General features: G+C 35.0%; 2 protein-coding genes and 1 long non-coding RNA gene across 3 annotated transcripts in view; 1 reads left to right on the forward strand and 2 right to left on the reverse strand.

Moving 5' to 3' along the window:
• LOC107600640 (peptidyl-prolyl cis-trans isomerase FKBP4-like) overlaps positions 1 to 5,336 on the reverse strand; it is an 11,559-nt gene extending 6,223 nt beyond the window's left edge. Inside the window, exons 1-2 of the mRNA XM_016292586.1 lie at positions 4,742 to 5,336; positions 3,571 to 3,715 (exon numbers count right to left, since the gene is read on the reverse strand). Coding sequence (XP_016148072.1) covers positions 3,571 to 3,715; positions 4,742 to 4,831 — 235 coding nt within the window. The 5' untranslated portion in view covers positions 4,832 to 5,336. The remainder of the gene's footprint in view (positions 1 to 3,570; positions 3,716 to 4,741) is intronic.
• Positions 5,337 to 6,985: 1,649 nt separating this feature from the next.
• ddx11 (DEAD/H (Asp-Glu-Ala-Asp/His) box helicase 11) lies at positions 6,986 to 19,414 on the forward strand. Its single transcript, XM_016291945.1, has 26 exons — positions 6,986 to 7,446; positions 7,534 to 7,746; positions 8,338 to 8,424; positions 8,829 to 8,965; positions 9,044 to 9,095; positions 9,188 to 9,295; positions 10,320 to 10,407; positions 10,517 to 10,725; positions 10,802 to 10,954; positions 11,033 to 11,079; positions 11,609 to 11,688; positions 11,783 to 11,824; positions 11,943 to 12,010; positions 12,731 to 12,769; positions 12,851 to 12,977; positions 13,061 to 13,180; positions 13,262 to 13,374; positions 13,539 to 13,611; positions 13,699 to 13,802; positions 14,741 to 14,890; positions 14,962 to 15,030; positions 15,136 to 15,236; positions 16,799 to 16,883; positions 16,964 to 17,039; positions 17,251 to 17,405; positions 18,918 to 19,414. Exons 1-26 carry the CDS (start codon positions 7,318 to 7,320, stop codon positions 18,951 to 18,953), a joined length of 2,661 nt encoding a protein of 886 aa, XP_016147431.1. The 5' UTR covers positions 6,986 to 7,317; the 3' UTR covers positions 18,954 to 19,414.
• LOC107600150 (uncharacterized) lies at positions 8,969 to 10,599 on the reverse strand. The gene is made up of 4 exons (XR_001610733.1): positions 10,505 to 10,599; positions 10,323 to 10,378; positions 9,212 to 9,280; positions 8,969 to 9,071 (listed from the first exon to the last, which is right to left on the reverse strand). It is a non-coding gene; the product is annotated as an uncharacterized lncRNA (long non-coding RNA).
• Positions 19,415 to 19,926: the final 512 nt, after the last annotated feature.

Consider the following 19,926-nt stretch of genomic DNA (forward strand, 5'->3'; position numbering starts at 1 on the left):
GAGTAAATCACTCGCATATGCGACTAAATCTTCACTCTGGGCAACTAAATGATGTCTAATATTAGCCAATGGCTAATAAATTCACAGATTTTACTCGCCAGTGTGTGAGTTGGAGGCTAAGTATGATTAGCACAGATATATTTTCACTCACAGAACACTGACTGAGCGCTTCAGAGTTTCACTCTCGGTCAAGCGATCTGATATTTTTCAGTTAATTTGAATGAATGCGCAGCGCACCTGTGTTTGTGTATTTGGCGTAATGTGTTTCTAGTGTGAAGGCGCACGACTCGCCGTCGCTTTCTCTCACTGTGAGCAAAGAGCGAGAGTGAGTCTTACATAACATGCAGAATTGATGTGCTACATGTAAACGATATACTTTGTTGTATTTTCCTGTAAAAATAACAGAGTTCCTTTGGAATTCTTCAGCTTTTAAGAACTGCCGGATTTTCCTGTAGTAGGTGGAACTTATGCGCAAACGTCAATCTCATTGGCTGGTGCTCACCAGTCCGTGTATCATTCGTTTTTTGGTTTAATATTGAAAGTAGAAAAATGAGAAAACGGCTCCTTTTTCGTTTTTTTTCCCCAAGAATTGAAAAAAGAGAATTCAGATAAAATTTTCTTTTTTCGCTCAGGGGTAGAAAAATGAATAAACAGCTTGAATATTTGATTTCTACATGTGAGCGGGAATTAAATGCCCCTTTCTGCTGATTGGTCAGCCGAAGATCAAACCATGCAGTCATCAGTTCTTCCACAGTATCATGCAGCAGAATAATAGTCCTCCACTGCTGCAGTTGTATGGATTAATTTTCCCATTTTATTGCAACTACATTTCATATTTTTCTCATCAAATAGACTAATGAATAGCTCGACACAACTCGTACCGGGGCAGAGGGCTTTCTTCTGTGTAGACCAGTTGTTCTTAACGTGATAGGGGGTTCCGAAATAATTTGCTATAACCTAAAGTATTTCCAGACTGTAAAGTCGCTTTTTTTATCATGATACATAGGCCTACTGTGATTTATTCCAAAATGACTTATATGATGCATTTAACGTCAAATAATCTAAATGAAGCCTTTTAAACCAGTCCGTGTATCATTCGTTTTTTGGTTTAATATTGAAAGTAGAAAAATGAGAAAACGGCTCCTTTTTCGTTTTTTTTCCCAAAAAAGTACGGATTCTTAACGCATTTATCGAACTGATTCGCTGAAATCTGATTCGCTGAAATCAAAACAGGGACGATAATAGGTGAGAATCCGTGTATCATTCGATCATTCGTTTTTTGATTTAATATTGAAAGTAGAAAAAAATAAAATAAAAAATAATAATAATAAATATATATATATATATATATATATATATTATTATTATTATTATGAAAAAAACGTATCGGATCGGAATCGGCCAATACCGAACCCTAGGTATCGGAATCGGTATCGGAGGCAAAAAAGGCGGATCGGAGCATCCCTATTTTTTATATTTAAAGAATTTGCCATTGACGATTCAAATGTGAATTTTGAGCAGTGTAGAGTAGCGCTTGTTGTTTGTCATTTCTCCGATCATAAATGCAGATATGGTTTTATGTTTACGCGGCACGATGCAATGCAACACGTAAAAAGACAGTATAAGTCATTATAATCCGTAATTATGTCCCCACTGGATGCAACGAATGCCTCGTTTATAGTGGGTTTTAATGTTTTTGTCTCGTCGCTCCGGCCGGACAAGGCATCACAATATAAGTCATTATAGTCCGTAATTATGTCCCCACTGGATGCAACGAATGCCTCGTTTATAGTGGGTTTTAATGTTTTTGTCTCGTCGCTCCGGCCGGACAAGGCATCACAATATGGTAAGGTGTGTAACATTTCCGTCACACGCTTGAGGTATTCAGCCAATCACAACGCACTGGATGAGCGATGAGCTTTATAAAAATCGATGCGTTTCAGAAAGGCGGGGCATAGAGGAGAAACAATAACGTACAGTATGTGGAAAATAATGTGTTTTTTGAACCTTAAACCGCATAAACATTTCATTACACCAAATACACAAAATGTTCTTTTTTAGCAACATCACATGACCCCTTTAAGCGGTTACTTTTTAAACAGGTGTCTTAACACTCAACACGGATAAACTCATCTACTCACTAGTCGCTTTTACAGCCTCATGTTTATAATTGCACTTTTGCTAATTATTCTAACTCAAACCGTGATGTAGTTTGTATTAGAATGTATCTGTGTGCTAATGTGTATTTATAGCCTATGTTTCGCTTTTTACTTCTGCCGATTGTATTTAGGGTTCAACATTTTTTAATTCACAGTGCTTATTTTCTGCAATAATCCAAAAGCCAACGTAAAAATCCTATTGGGGTTTCATCGAGGGAAGGTGATGACAACTTCCAGGTTAGCCTACAAAAATACGTAATCACAGACGTAAGAAATGATCTGTCCCTACTTACATCAAATCGCTACTTTAAGCAGTCATAACAGGTGTAGGGTTGGTTATCGAAAACCGGTTCCATTTTAGACCCAGTTCCACATTTCCAAGAACCGGGTATTCGATAAGACGCGTGCATTTCGATTCTGCTTAACGATTCCTGCGTTCGCATTTTAATGTGATTAAAAACGATTTAAGTGCAGGAACGGAAAGAACTTGCGCCCTGTTTGTGTGCAGCGCACACGAAGCGCAAGCACAGAGAACAGAAATCGCAGTACAGGTTCCCGGTTTGTGTCCGTTCTCGAACCGTTCTGTGTATTTCCACTGTAGAAAAGCTTGTCCTGGGCCGAAACTGACTTCTTTCATATTTGTCGACCAATATGCAGAAAACTATGTCAGTATATCATCATAAACACAGCCATTTTGTCGTACGTGAACGTAAACAGATGAGAAAGAAAACACACATGTACAGTATTTTTAGATCTGCGTGCGTTCGGTGTTAAAGAGACAGCAGCCTAATAAACGTGCTGCGGCTGCTGCCTGTCATTAATGTTAATCAAAGAACAAAAGAAAATCATTCACTGATCTTGACTGAATATATTTAATAACTTTAATTGATTAATCTATATTTTATTTATGAAAAGAAAACTATGCAGTGTTTTTTAAACTTTTAATTACAGTTTCTGTACCTGAAATTTTGTTCAGTTGTATTTATTTATGATATTGCCAATTGATTTGTTTGTTCCCATCTTATCACTGACTGTTTACTTGTCTTTAACGCTTTAATATTTGAAATTTATATTAATCTAGTTGTTTTTGCTGTGGTAATTTTTTTTAAAGCATAGGCAAAATTCCTCTTGCAGTGTTCTGTAGGCTGCTGATTTTTGCTCGTGTTATTCAGCTGCAACAGAATGCTTTGTAAAAAGACAGAATAAATGTTTGACATCTAAATGTTTTTTATATTGGATTTTTTTATCTTATTGGAATCGATAAGAATCGGAATCGATCAAATTAAAACGATACCCAACCCTAAACAGGTGTTATTTCCATATAAAACTACAGCGTCAACAACCTGTTTAAATATCAGAGAGGGTACAGGGCAGACAAACACTCAACCCACTTCACTCTCACAACACCCACCTTTGCCCAGCTCAAAGGAGAACTTCTCTCCTCGATCACGGCTGGAGTCGAACGGCGTGCCATCAAGCAGTGTTCCAACATAGTGTACAAATACTTTATCACCGGTCATAGGCAACTCGGTGCCTGTACCCTCCTTCTTGACCATCTGTAGAAGAGAGAACGAGATTAATCATCAATCTGTTGGTCACACTGCACTACACCTGTGATCTGTCAATCTTCAAAGAGCGCAGACAGAAAAATGTTCACGCCTAATGCTTACATTTATGATACGTTACCCGAAAACAACAAATGAATTCATCTACATTTGTATATAATAAATTACTTTTAAATTGCACAGGTGTGCCATATTGCTAATTATAATTACAGCTCATTCAGATAAATTTCTCAAATGCATTACACTGAAAGCGTTCAACTACCCAAACAAGTAATTCCTGTTTGAATCAGTTTCCATCTGAAAACACTAACCTGAGAGAAGTTTCCTGAAATTACATGCATGTGCACATTGAATAGGCTGCCTCTCGGTTCATTACATAAACGAGTCACTTGTACATAAATTCAAAATAGACGACATTTCAATGTTTACTTGACATTACACATGGTTAATCTACACAAATAAAACTACAACATTGAAACACGCCTAAAGAAAAATTAAAAGTTCTTTTAAAAATAAGAATTCTGTCGACATTTATTTGCCCTCATGTTGTTCCAAACCTGAATGACTTGATTGTTTTTGTCTGTGGAACACGAATTTACCATTTAGAGCTTATGACAATATCAGTCACCATTCGCTTTCGTTGTATTAGACGAGACTGCAATGAAAGTGAATGGTGACCGGAGCTGCCAACCGCAAAACATCTCATTTTGTGCTCCACATAAAAAATATAAAGTCTTATAAGTTCGGTTAGACATTAAGAAGTAACTTATGATAAAACTTAATTTTGGTGGGTGAACTGTCCCTTTAAGAAGATCTATCGTTAGCTAGCAATGCTGCAGAATGAACAACACGCGGTGTTTGAAACCAATTAGCAGCGTTTATTCACATTTTAGTGCATACAACAGCTAGAACTGCAGTAATGTGAGCTAACAGAGAGAAATATTGACTGTAACATGCATCCAGTCAGTCACATCTCCCTTATAGAGTCAATGCGGCTCATGGCACTGCAGCATTTACCTTTAAAACACCTCCATCTTTCTTCGGGGTGATGTCTTCACCCTCGATGGAGGTGCTGCAGCCTTCATTCACCACCTCTTCTGCAGTCATCTTTGATTTAAAATGGATATTTCCTTCGAAACGGCCCCAAAAATAACTTAGAAGCACTCTCCTCACAGACCGTCTTCTGAGGTCTTTCCTTCACATAAATCACTGGATTAATCACTCGACGGCTGCAGGGCTAAATGGAATTAATAACGCGATTAGGAATGGATTCGGTGATCCACGGCGAATATTTTTGCGGTTCGTGCTTGTTAATGGTAGTTTTTAAGTCCACGGACGAGCTGTGCGAGGTATTTATAAAACGATCGGCGCGCCGTTGGAAACTGAAGCGACTCGACGAACTTTCCAGAGCTGCGCGAGAGCGAGAGTCTAGAACCAGGGTTGCCAGGTTTTCACAACTAAACCCGCACAATTGCTACTCAAAACTAGGCCAATCGCGTTCCTGGGGGGCGGGGGGTAAAATAGACGTTTTTTTTTGGCGTTGTTCCCCTGATGAAATTCGCATTCCAAGGGCTAAATACCACGTTATTGGGGTCGCTGCCTTCAACCCGCGGCAACAGTGTTAAAGTAGCCCATTTCCGCGGAAAAACAACGGACTTGGCAACACTGTCTAGAACTAACTGCAACCCTAGGCACCGTCGCGAAACTCTTAACCACAGTTAATAACGAAAAAATTGTTATATAATTTATTATTAATAATAATAATAATAATTTATGCATTCAGCAGACGCTTTTACCCAAAGTGACTTACAGTGCAGTCAGGCTATACATTGTTTTACCAGTATGATATATTTATATTATTATTATATTTATATGTTTTTATGGTCAGTTTAGGTTATTATTATTATTATTATTTGTCTTTATTCATGCCAAACAACTTGACGTGCACTTGTAACAAGTATAGAACAAAACTAAAATATACAAAACAAGACATATATAATAAAAATAGTAATAATAAAATTAAAACAAAAAAAGCCAGAGAAAATAAACTTTTATATAAGGTTAAAATATTGAAAGTATTTTTTGAGTTTTTATGCCTATAAAAAACAAAGCATATAAATGATAGTCTTTTAACAATGTCTAAAGACAGCATGTATATGTAGCCTGTTAATACTATGATGATGATGTTTATTTTCCCCACTGTATGATGTTCTAAGTGTTGTTAATGGTGTATATTATAATAAAAAGAATAATACAATTTTGTTTTAAAATACACATTAGTATTTATGCTGCACACTTTCAAAAAATGTTAATATTTGAATGCATGTAAATTAAAACATGTATTATATTAATATATGTATATGTATTTATATTGACAGAATTAAAGGAGATAGATAGATAGTGAAAATCAACAGATGACATTCAAGAAAGAAGGGATGTATACTGTTAACTAAAACTAGCTAAAAACTTAATAATACTTAAATTATAATAAATTATAAAAACTAAAACTGAAATAAAAATAAATTAAAGGTAATAGAAATACAAAAACAAAAAAAGACAAACGCACACAACAAAATTACTAAAACTCATAAAAAGTCAAATGAAACCCGAAAAGTTACAATAAAAGCTCATTCAAAAATGAATAATAAAAGATAAATAATACTAAATTAACACTGAGATAGATCATAAAATACAATAAAACAGAATAAATACAATACAAATATTAAATAAACAGAAAACATTACCGATGTTTCAATAAAAGAATGATAGTTCTTGAAATTCAACAGAGGACTTTCTAGAAAGGGTGAAAATCTGGCGTTTCTTATTTCGGTTTTCATGAAAGAGTGACATTTGATGCGGGTCCCTATCCTCTGTGAAGTTTTCCCTCGTTTTCATTGGCTGAAGCAGAAGACTGGCGCGCTCGTTCGAGGAAGTTTACGCTGTCAGAACGAGGGTTTTTTAATGTTAAATTACATGTGATATTTCTTTACAGCCATAGACAAACGCACACAACAAAATTACTAAAACTCATAAAAAGTCAAATGAAACCCGAAAAGTTACAATAAAAGCTCATTCAAAAATGAATAAATACTATAATAGTAGATAAATAATACTAAATTAACACTGAGATAGATCATAAAATACAATAAAACAGAATAAATACAATACAAATATTAAATAAACAGAAAACATTACCGATGTTTCAATAAAAGAATGATAGTTCTTGAAATTCAACAGAGGACTTTCTAGAAAGGGTGAAAATCTGGCGTTTCTTATTTCGGTTTTCATGAAAGAGTGACATTTGATGCGGGTCCCTATCCTCTGTGAAGTTTTCCCTCGTTTTCATTGGCTGAAGCAGAAGACTGGCGCGCTCGTTCGAGGAAGTTTACGCTGTCAGAACGAGGGTTTTTTAATGTTAAATTACATGTGATATTTCTTTACAGCCATCTGTGCTGTCAATATAATTACACGGGGAAAGCGACAGATTTATATATGGACTCAAGTCATGTTCCGTTGACACTGAGGAGTTTATTGTCAGTGTGTAACTCGGCCAAATTCAGTTTGTGTGGCGCGTGCAGCAGTCTGACTTGATCATGGAGAGCAAGAGTAGTCGGTTTCCGTTCCCTTTCCAGCCCTATCCCATCCAGGAGAGCTTCATGGAGGCCCTTTACACTGCTCTGGATCAGGGGAAAGTCGGTATATTCGAGAGTCCCACTGGCACGGTCAGTCTGCGCTCGAGATCCGCTCATCTCGCTTTCTCAGGTTAGATGATGGTGGATGTTTGAGCTTTCTTGTGTGTGATCCTGCAGGGAAAATCTCTGAGTCTTATATGTGGTGCACTGACATGGCTGAGAGACTATGAGGAGCAGAAGAAACTGGAGGCTGCTAGACTTCTGGATGGACCGGAGAAGAAGTGTGATGCTGTGGAGGAGGAGAACAGCACCAGCCAGCCATCAGAGCCAGCCTGGGTGTCTGAGTTTGTGCAGAAGAAAGCAGAGAGAGACATGGTGAACAAGTTAAAGGTATGAGAACCATTAGGTGCCTTTTACAGTTCATCAAACCTAGGTAGTGCAAGAAAAGGGATACAAGTGAAAACGTTTAAAGAAAAGCGGTGTATAAATACAAATAAATAAAATGAATGTATATATTAAAATGAACAAAAATGCTTAAAATAATCAAATAAATGTATAAATGATACATCTAACAGTAGTGAGTAGAAAATTATAATAATGTTAAAAAAAGAAATATTTTCCTAATAATATATATATATATATTTTTAGTAATAGGGTCTTTACAAAGACAAATAAATAAAATTAAATCATTTTGTTAAAAATATTTTAAAATAAATTCAAAATTTGGTTTAAAAAAATCAAATAATTAAATATGACATCTAACAGTATAGTACTATAGAAAGTAGAAAAATCTAATAATGCAATGTGAAAGAAAAACCTGAATATTTTCATTTAATTATTTATAAAGTAATATATATATATATATATAATACATATTAAAATATCTAGCTGCTTTATAAAAAAATATGGCATCTAAAAAATTGTAAACCCCTGTCTAAGTGGTTTAAAAAAAATATCATGCTTGTCCTCAATTTCATTCAGGATGAAGAGCTGAAACGGAAGAAGCGAGAGGACAGACTGGAGACGATCCGACACAATGCCCAGCTCAGATATGCCATGAAGAGAAAAGTGAGTGCATGAACAGTGGGATCTGAGTTTAAAAAAAAAAATCATTTACACTTGGAAATATACAAGGTTTTATGATTTAGAAAAAAAAAAAAGAAGAATATTGAAAGTTTCATCACAAATCAATCGAGAGGACAGACTGGAGACGATCCGACACAATGCCCAGCTCAGATATGCCATGAAGAGAAAAGTGAGTGCATGAACAGTGGGATCTGAGTTTAAAAAAAAAAAAATCATTTACACTTGGAAATATACAAGGTTTTATGATTTAGAAAAAAAAAAAAGAAGAATATTGAAAGTTTCATCACAAATCAATAATTTGAGTATGGATCTGCTATTTCAGTTGCTCATATAGACATTACATTTACCCAGTAAAAGTATCAGGTTGCTTATTTGACCTTTATCAGGCCAGCGAAGATGATGAGGCTGTAAAACTACTGCAGCTCAGCAGAGAGGGGGCGGAGTCAGAGACACTCAATCCAGAGGAGGAGGGGCTTATTGTAGCAGAATATGAGAGTGATGATGAAGCCACGCCCAAGAGCAGGTATTGATTGTGTGTGTGGATGACTGCATGAGTTTGTGTGTCATTTCCAGCTTTGATTTCTCAGGGTTTCCTCCACAGGCTGTGTGATGAGGACGACGACGAAGATCTAGAGGAGGATCATGTCACTAAGGTGCATGCGTAAACTTTCCACCCTGCATTAGTGAACAAGGTGCTTATGCATGTTTAACAAGGTTTTAAAAATTTTTTTTTTTACATCTTTAGATTTATTACTGTAGCCGAACTCACTCTCAGCTGGCTCAGTTTGTCCACGAGGTGCAGAAGAGTCCATACGGGGCCGCTGTTCGCTTGGTTAACCTGGGCTCCAGACAGGTAAAGATGCCCACAGAATTGTTATTGTGATTCTTTTATCACTTTTAATTAAAAACAGTTTAACAATAACTATACATATACCACCATTTAAAAGATTGTAGTCTTTTAATTTTTCTGAAATAAGTCTCTTAGGTTCAACAAGACTGCACTTATCTAATCAAAAATACAGTAAAAACAGTAATATTGTTAAATATTATTACAATTAAAAAAACAGTTTTCTATTGTAATATATTTTAAAATGTAATTAATTTTTGTAATGAAATGCTGAATTTTCAGCATCATTACTCCAGTCTTCAGTGTCACATGATCCTTCAGAAATCAGTATAATATGCTGATTTGCTGCTCAAGAAACATTTCTTATTATTATCAATGTTGAAAACAGTTGTGCTGCTTAATAGTTTTATTGAAACCTTTTTTTTTTTAGGATTTTTTGATAAATAGAAAGTTTAAAAGAACAGCATTTATTTGAAAAAGAAATATTTTGTTTGTTTTCTGTCACTTTTGATAAGTTTAATGCATCCTTGCTGAATAAAAGTATTAATTTCTTAAAAATTAAATCTTACAGAGTCCAAACTTTTGAACAGTAGTATATACTATGCTTATTCTATAATCAGTTTTAATAAAATATAATATTTAATATGATATAAAACAATTTGGTTACACTTTATTTTAAGGTGTCCTTGTAACAGTGCAATTATACATTTAAGTACTGAGTAATATTAATTAACTACATGTACTTACTATATGGTTTGTCTTAGGGTTACTTGCATGTAATTATGCATAATTAATTGTTATTATAATAGTAAGTACATGTAACACTTTAAAATAAAGTGTTACCAACAATTTTATTATAAGTGTCTATAACAAGAATTATGCTTTCACATTTTTTAATTAATTTTTAAACTTTAGATTTTGAACTTTTTTTGTAGAAAATGAGTGCTGCCACAATGCTAGGCCAATTTTCAACAATAAATTCTTATGCATCCATAAAGGGGCAATTAGATTGTCATTTTGTCATTTATAGAACCTGTGCATTAATCCAGAGGTCATCCGGCTCGGAAACGTCCAAATGATGAACGACCGCTGTTTAGAAATGCAGAAAAACAAACACGGTCAGAAACGTCAACACAATCTCTGCTGCCAATTCTAATGACCCAATGATAACATAATCAGGCGAGAATGACATGAGCTCAATGTTGAAGTTCTGACCTCCATCTGCAGAGAAACAAGAAAAGGCGCCAGACTCTGAGACGAAACGTCGCCGCGGCGTTGCCAAGGCAACTTGTCCCTTCTCAGGTTTTGAAAGTTTGATGGCGATGAGGGACGAGGTGCTGGTGAAGGTGCGAGACGTGGAGCAGCTCCTGCAGCACGGCCGGGAGACACACACGTGTCCTTACTACAGCACACGGATGGCCATACCTGCAGCACAGGTACACACACACCTGATGCAACACACTCTCGCTCATATACAACCCTGTGCATTCAATCTTTCTCTTTCTTTCTCAGGTGGTGGTGTTGCCATATCAGTCGCTGCTCCATGCTTCCACCCGTAAAGCATCTGGGATCAAACTAAAGGATCAGATTGTCATTATAGATGAGGCTCATAATCTGACTGACACCATCTCAGCCATACACAGTGCAGAAGTCAGTGGAGCACAGGTACATGGACACACATACTCACTGATCAGATCTAGTGAACTCAGACTTGTTAACTGATGTGTGTTTATTATGTTTCAGTTCTGCAGGGCTCATTCACAGCTCTCTCAGTACAGTGAGCGCTACAGGTAAAAACACACATTTCAAACATTCTGTACATCTAATTTAGGGTAAAGTTTAGTATTTACTCACCCTCAAGTTGTTCCAAACCCATATGACTTTCTTATTCTGTGGAACACAAAAGGAGAACTTTTGCAGAATGTTCACGCAATGAAAATAAATCGATCTGATGCTGTCAAAAATGTTTATTAAAGCTACCAAAGCTTGTTTTAAAAGTGCATTAAAAACAGTAATATTGTGAAATATTATTTCAGTCTAAAATAACTATTCTCTGTTGTAATATATTTTAAAATGTCATTTATTCTTGTGATGTAAAGCTGAATTTTCAGCATCATTACTCCAGTCTTCAGTGTCACATGATCCTTCAGAAATCAGTATAATATGCTGCTCAAGAAACATTTATTATTATTATGCTGTTGAGCTGTATTCATTTAAAGTGAAATTTAAGTCTGCTAGCTACTAAAGTAATGTTTTTAGACATAAGGTCACATTATCATTGTGATGTAATGTAAATATCATAGTGTTGTATGGTTGCAGAAGTCGATTGAAGGCTAAAAATCTGATGTACATCAAACAGATCCTCTTTGTGCTGGAGGGCCTTGTGCGCACACTTGGAGGTCAGCTGTATGACATATTGTTTTGTTTGTGTATTTTATCTTGTTCCATCTCATTTTATCTAGCTGCTTTATTGCTGTGGTTTCCTGTTAACAGGTAAAGTGGGTCAGAATCCAAACACTCAGTCCTGCCAACCAGGTAAACAAACACAACCCGCACGCAAAGTTCAAGAAACTTTTCGTTCCTAAGTGTTTTCGTCCTTTATGAAGTATTTAAAAAAAAAATTATTTTGATTTTGAATTTCTTTTCACAACAGGAAGCAAGCTGCTGACTATCAATGACTTCCTGTTTAAGGCTCAAGTTGATAACATAAACCTTTTTAAGGTACTACACGACTCAGTATTATTTATATATTATTATATTTATTAATATTTTTAATTAGCTTTTATTTTTATAATTGAATATTTTTTTATTTTTTGTTTAATATTTCTATTTAGCTTTAATTTATTTTTATTTCAGTTTTAGTTGTAGCAATTTTAGTAATTCAACTTCAACATTTTATTTCAGATAGCTGCCAGTGCAACATTTCTCATTAGTTTTTTTTTTCATCTAATATTTGTATTTTATTTTAGCTTTTTTCAATTAACAAAAACTATTTTTAATAGTTTTTGTTGACAATAACAACACTGCACCAACTTCACTGACTATTATTATTATTAATTATAAAAAATATATTTATTTATTTAAAATACTACACAGAGTCAGTATTATTTATTTACTATTATATTATTATTATTTTTATATTTAAACTTTTCAGTTACATTTTTTAAAATTCATTTTTAGTTAAAAAAATTTCCAATTAGCTTTAATTATTTTTTTATTTCAGTTTTAGTAATTTTATTAATTAAACTTATTTTTATTTTTCAGACAGCTGCCAATGCAACATTCTCATTTGGGTTTTATATATACAGTTAGTATATATGTTAATATATTTATTAGTATGTATATTAGTATTAATTATTATTCAAATGTATTATTTTTTTTGTTGTTGTTGAATTTGACATTGGTAGAGTTCTTAATGTGGATTAATCTGTTTTTTTGAAGGTTCAGAAATATTTCGAGAAGAGCATGATCAGCCATAAGGTGAGTACGAGAACACATTTATGACTCCATTTGAAAAAAATTCGCACAAACACACACTGATGATCCGTGTCCTGTGTGTAGCTGTGTGGATTTGTGGAGAAATACGAAGGCAGTGGTGTAAACACACACACCGTATCTAAGAACAAAGAGAACCGTCGCATAGAAGGACTCGGACGCTTCCTGCAGACGCTTCAGAACAAACCTACAGGTACAGTCTGGTCTCAGTCAACATGTACTTCCCCATTCACCCTGGTTTTACACTGAGAAACAGTGTGGTTTTGATGGTTTCAGAGCAGCAGATGGCAGTAGAAGACAAACCAATCATGGCTTCTCCAATGATGCTGGTTGAAAGTTTCCTGTTTGCCCTCACTAACGCCAACAAAGACGGACGAGTGATGATACAAAGGCAGGGTTAGTGAGTATTCGATCACATGCACATAGAAAAACAAATGAAAATGTCCTCTCACGCATAATTCTCCTTTCTTCCTCCAGCATGTCTTTCTCAGAGCAGTCTGAAGTTTCTCTTGCTGAACGCCGCAGTTCACTTCACACAGATCGTCCAGGAGTGCAGAGCTGTGATCATCGCCGGGGGAACCATGCAGCCCGTCAGCTCACACACACACACACACACGCACAAACTTCACAGGCATTATTGGACACAGTGACACAGCTGTCTCAGTTATATAACCTTAAACGGACATATTAAAGACTTTCAGAGTGTAGAATAGCATGCTCAAAGCAAGACTGATTTTGTGTTAATGCTTTGCAGGTTGCTGATTTTAAAGAGCAGCTTCTATTTTCCGCCGGGGTCACAGAAGACAGTATTTTAGAGTTCTCATGTGGTGAGTTTACGTTATTGTGCACATTTCTTCTTGCTATCTTTTGCAGTGTTGCTGATTATGTGTGTAACTCTTGCATAATGGCTTCAGGTCATGTCATACCCCCTGAGAACATCCTACCCATAGTCCTTTGCGCAGGCCCCTCGGGACAACAGTTGGAGTTCACTTTTCAAACTAGAGACACACCACAGATGGTAAAACTTACAAGAGCAAATTAAAACTACCACAGATGGTTGCATGCAAACACAACAAAAATCTGCTTATCTTAAATGATGGCCAACTTTCAGAGTGTAGAATAGCATGCTCAAAGCAAGACTGATTTTGTGTTAATGCTTTGCAGGTTGCTGATTTTAAAGAGCAGCTTCTATTTTCCGCCGGGGTCACTGAAGACAGTATTTTAGAGTTCTCATGTGGTGAGTTTACGTTATTGTGCACATTTCTTCTTGCTATGTTTTGCAGTGTTGCTGATTATGTGTGTAACTCTTGCATAATGGCTTCAGGTCATGTCATACCCCCTGAGAACATCCTACCCATAGTCCTTTGCGCAGGCCCCTCGGGACAACAGTTGGAGTTCACTTTTCAAACTAGAGACACACCACAGATGGTAAAACTTACAAGAGCAAATTAAAACTACCACAGATGGTTGCATGCAAACACAACAAAAATCTGCTTATCTTAAATGATGGCCACAGAGGATCATCAGTTGTACACTTACAATTTAAAAAGTCTTAATTTGTCATTAAAAGGCCTTAAAAGTTCTTAAATTGGAGCAGAAAGTCTTAAATTCGTAGTCATGGCATTAAATGTTGCATGCACTGCAAAAATGAATATCTTTGTCAATATTTTTGTCTTGTTTTCCAGTACAAATATCTAAACATCTTTAAATCAAGATGCATTTACTTGAAATGCAAAATGAAGATATCATATCAAGTCAAGCTGAAATTGAAAAGAGTTATTCTAAGATGTAATAATATTTCACAATATTACTGTTTTCACTGTATTCTTGATCAAATAAATGCAGCCTTGGAGAGCACAAGCGACTTCTTTCAAAACAGATAGAGTAGAATGGAAAAAAATTTAAATAACCCCAAAATATGTTCTGCATGATCTTCATACCTGTTCTCTATATCAGATGGAGGAGACGGGCCGTGTTCTCTCAAACCTTTGTAACATAGTGCCTGGGGGCGTGGTCTGTTTCTTCCCCTCCTACGAATATGAGAAGAGGATTCTGGGACACTGGGAGAGTACTGGCATCCTTCAGCGGCTCCAGTCTAAGAAGAAGGTACACAAACACCGGTACTACCATGCCAAGTCAGTTTATACTCGAATTAAGATGGTCTTTGTGTGTTTCAGATTTTCCAGGAGCCGAAAAAAGCCAGTCAGGTTGAGCAAGTGCTCAGTGACTATTCCAAGTGTATACAGGTGTGTTAGTGTGTGAATACTACTATACTAAAAAGTAAATGAGAGCAGGTCTGACTGTTTATATCTACAGTTAATGACGTGTTATGGTTTGTTACGTTAATGCAGCGCTGCAGTAATGCCGGAAGTGGCCAGACAGGGGCTCTGCTATTCTCTGTAGTGGGAGGGAAAATGAGTGAAGGAATCAACTTCTCTGATGACCTGGGCAGGTAAAACTGTTCAGAATAGCATGCCATACTATTTTTGCAGTATGTATACTGTAAGCAGTATGCATAAATACCCAAAGATGTGCCATATACAATGAAGCACACTACGACATGAAAACAATATAGAATGTTTCGTTGCATATACAATATAGCATACATTACTATTATTTTCATTAACTGAAACTAAGACTATTTAAAAAAATGTATTTATACTCATTTCAATTAGTTATATGGAAATTATCTTGAGTGGTTGCAACATTTCCTTTTTTTTTTTTTTTTTTAGTTTAAGTACTAAAAATTTTGAAAAAAATTTTCCATACTTTGAGTCCAGCCTGAATTTATGTCCAGATTTCAAAATGGGCATCATATGGGTGTGAACACATGTGATGTCACACATTAGCTTTGACTATTTTCCACTAAAAAAAAAAAGACAAAGAAACAGCATAAAGGTTTTGAAACAACATGAGTGTGAGTGAATAATGACGTTGTCATTTATTAATTTTTTTGTCAACTATTCCTTGAATATTTGTGTGGATAGTGAATAAAAGTCAAAGTAATCAAGTAAGCATATTCTTCCTCCCACATTCCATGACATTTCCTTTTTTTTTTTTTTTTTTAAGTTGAAGTACTAAAAATTATGAAAATAATTGAACAAATTTTTTTTTTAAAAACCCCATCAAAAACGGTAACACTTTACAATAAGGTTCATTAGTTAACATTAGTTAAATACTTTAGTTAACATGAACTAAGAATGAACGATACTTCTACAGCATTTATTAATCTTAATGTTAATTTCAACATTTACTAATGCATTATTAAAATCAAAAGTTGTGCTTGTTAACATTAGTTAATGCACTGTGAATTAACATGAACTAACAGTGAACAACTGTATTTTTATTAACTAACATTAACACAGATTAATAAATGTATTGTTCCATGTTCGTTTGTATACCACGCGCAAGGTTTATGCGCATAGTCCAAGTCATCTTCTCCGTTTTTAGTGTATCTCTGTGGCAGAATTACAGCGCCACATACTGGTCTGGCATGTATACTACATAGTTTTGTGTCAGTTTTGTGGTTTCGTGTGGACGCAAATATTTCTTGAGATGAGGGGACAAAAAAGACCGGATAGGGAAAGCTCTGGCTTCGTGTGGACGTAGCCTAAAACTTAAACCAAGATAAAAATTTAAAATTAAAAAAAAAAAATCATTATATTATAATGATAATAAAATGTTAAAATGTAGCTTATTTTATTTCAATTATTTGCAAAGGCAGCTTTTTCAATGTTTGTTTAGTTTAAGGATTTTTGTTTGAAGTACTAAAATTAAAAAAGAATAAAAATCAACTAAAACTAAAAAAAATTAAAACGGAAAACTTAAATAAATGGAAAATATAAAACTACTACTAATATTATTAAATACTATATTAATTATACTAAAATAATGCTTGATGCATACTGCTTCACTTACTGTTTTTTTTTATATTTAGTGTATTCTGCACAGCATGTAAAAGGGTATTATTTTGAATCATTGAATGAATAATTTTGCATGTGTGCTTTTGTTTAGATGCATTGTTATGGTTGGAATGCCGTATCCCAACATAAAGTCACCAGAGCTGCAGGAGAAGATGGCTTACCTGGACAAGCACATGGTGAGACTTACTACAGGATGGTGCTAATGGGAACTTGTGGGACGAATCTGCCATTTCTAACTCTCTCCCATCTGTTTCAGCCTCACGTTGGTGGTAAAAGTCCTGGGAAGGCACTGATTGAGAATCTGTGCATGAAAGCTGTCAATCAATCTATTGGTAGGTGGAGCCAGTACTCCTGTAATTCAATGCTGTGTTTAACAAAGAATAAACAAATGCAGATTGTCTGATTTTAGAATAGCAGACTAGCATAGTTCATTTATTATTTATTCTATATAAGACTAGTATGCAAGCTGCTGTCTTTGAGATGTGTAATATTGGAGTAAATCTTCAGTTTCTCACTTTGTTTTGGCCTTTTCACCTCACACAGGTCGTGCGATCCGTCACCGTGGTGATTATGCATGTATTATGCTGTGCGACCAGCGGTACGCCCGATCTGGCACGCTGCAGAAACTCCCAGAATGGATTCGATCCAGCACGCACACGCACACGACATTTGGTCCCGCCTTCGCCAGCATCAGGAGGGTAAGCACACTGTGCAGTATGTAGTATGTACTGCCTACTTTTGTAGTATGTAGAGCATGTAACACTTTCAAACAGTATTACTGTGGTCACATGATTTTTTACTTTGCATGTTTATACAGCAAGTATTCTGTTATCATCTCAGAAATTAATATTTGTGACCCTGGAGCACAAAACCAGTGTTAAGTCGCTGGGGTATATTTTTAGCAATAGTCAAAAAAACATTGTATTGGTCAAAATTAGCGATTTTTCTTTTATGCCAAAAATCATTAGGGTATTAAGTAAAGATCATGTTCCATGAAGATATTTTGTAAATTTCCTACCGTAAATATATCAAAACTTATTTTTTTATTAGTAATATGCATTGCTAAGAACTTCATTTGCATAACATTAAAGGCGATTTTCTCAATATTTAGATTTTTTTTGCACCCTCAGATTCCAGATTTTGTTGTATCTCTGCCAAATATTGTCCTATCATAACAAACCATACATCAATGGAAAGCTATTTATTCAGCTTTCAGGTGATGTATAAATCCCAATTTAAAAAAATTTACCCTTATGACTGGTTTTTGTGGTCCAGGGTCACATTTAGCATTTTCAATCCAGTTTTTGTTCTTAATATTTGAATGGACTAGCAAAATTTAAGTCAATAAGATTCAAAATTGCAGTTGATTTCACTTTCAAGCTCATTCAGTGGAAATGGAAGGTCAAGTCAAGCACATTGCATTGTGGGATACCATGTGCTCTGCTGTACACTAGTTCATCCAGAAATTCTATGCATACTATGTACATTATGCATCAGGGATGTGATCTTTACATTTAAATGTAAATGTATTTTGTAAATGGTTTTCCGTGAAAATAAACAACATTTGAAATCAAAGAAATAAAGATAGTCATAACAAATAATACTGTAATTTTTCTGTTCTGTAAAATAAAATAAAAAAAACATTTAATAAGAATAATAATTATTTTAAAGAACAACAGAAAACTTACAATGCTACTATTTATGACAGTCGTTATTTCTTTGCTTTTTAAAATCTTTCAAATCTTGCCAGAAAACCACTTACAAAATACAAAAATTCATACATGGAAAAATCACATCTCTGATGCATACTGTACATAGTGTGCATTTATTGATTTAATTTTTTTAATGTAAAATTAATTGTATAAATGATATCATTTACAATTTAAAATTATAATTGTGCAATAAAATACAAATTTTGAATAATATTTATTTATTGTATAGTCTATATTGAAAATGGAAATCTTTAGCTGATCCCTTGCCTGATGCATTCAGCTTAATTAGTCAAATAATAGACAGAATGTCATTGTGATAGACAGGAGCATGTGAAGTGTGAATGAGAGCTCGTGTGCGTCTCTTTTAATGAGACAGATGATCTCCAGCTGTGCTCTCTGTAAGCAGGGCTGTTCTAATGACAGGAAGTGAAGGATGACAAGATGAGGATGATTTGTTAGCCGTATGCTCCCTGTCTGATCCTGTATTTGATTCCGCAGTTCTTCCTGGAGAAGCAACAGAGACCGCCGCTCTGAGGCCATCGACTCGACAGGGCCGAGCCGAGCCGCGTGTGTACAAATACTCCGGTGTGTCCTGCATTATGGATGTCTGTTTGACTACTCTGGCCTTGTGAATTATTGAAGCAGAGTTCTGCTGCCTCTGTCCTCAGGTTCTGCGTTTCAGCATGTGTTTTTGGTTCAGTTCTTGACTTTTATTAAATTAAAGCGGACTGTTTACAAGACGATCGGTTTCTGTGTTTGTAATCCAAAATGTGAAGCCAAAAGACTCGCTCAGATGGGATACAACAATCATAGTAGATTCGAGTTTATTGTCTGTACTAAAGCTACTAATACCCGAGATGTTTTAGAGCATGTAAAACACCAAAAAAAAAAAAAACACATAATATTTTTACATTATTTTCTTCCTTAATGGAACATTAGTTATTTCACCATCAACTTGTCACATTATTTTGAATGTTCACGAGTAGTGAAAAATGTTCATAAAAAAGTGCAATTAATTATTAAAGTCAACATAATACTAGCCATAATGTGAGATTTAAAGTGGGTAATCCACCAATTGCTTGTGTGGATGAGATGACATCAGATGAAAAGGAAAGTCATTTAGTTACAAAATTTTGATGAAAGATTGCAAAGATGCATCTTGAAATTTTTAATAAATCATACATAAATGATCAGAAACACAAATGAAGTATGCAGATAGGCTGAATTTAGAGTCATGTTGACTTTTTCAATCCAAATTTTTGTTAAAATATCAACTTTTTCTGAACTTCCAGTTCATTCATCATAGTGGAAATGAAAGGTTAAGTCAAGCACATTGCATTGTGGGATAGCATGTGCCCTGCTGCATACCGTAGCTCATCCAGGAATTCTATGTACAGTATGCATCAGGGATGGGATTTTTCCATATTTATATGGATTTTTAAAAAAATGTTTAATGGTTTTCCGCCAAGTTGAAGCTCTATCGCTTAACATTTGAAAGCCAAAAAAT

Source organism: Sinocyclocheilus grahami, unplaced genomic scaffold, assembly GCF_001515645.1.
Source record: "Sinocyclocheilus grahami isolate Dianchi unplaced genomic scaffold, SAMN03320097.WGS_v1.1 scaffold14.1, whole genome shotgun sequence".
Lineage (NCBI taxonomy): Eukaryota > Metazoa > Chordata > Actinopteri > Cypriniformes > Cyprinidae > Sinocyclocheilus > Sinocyclocheilus grahami.

Excerpts from the sequence above, each read along its gene's own strand:
- ddx11 (XM_016291945.1), top strand. The coding sequence starts at position 7,318 with ATGGAGAGCAAGAGTAGTCGGTTTCCGTTCCCTTTCCAGCCCTATCCC. Across the intron at positions 10,408-10,516 it reads AATGCAGAAAAACAAACACG|AGAAACAAGAAAAGGCGCCA; the intron begins GTCAGAAACGTC and ends CTCCATCTGCAG. Across the intron at positions 12,978-13,060 it reads GCTTCAGAACAAACCTACAG|AGCAGCAGATGGCAGTAGAA; the intron begins GTACAGTCTGGT and ends TGATGGTTTCAG.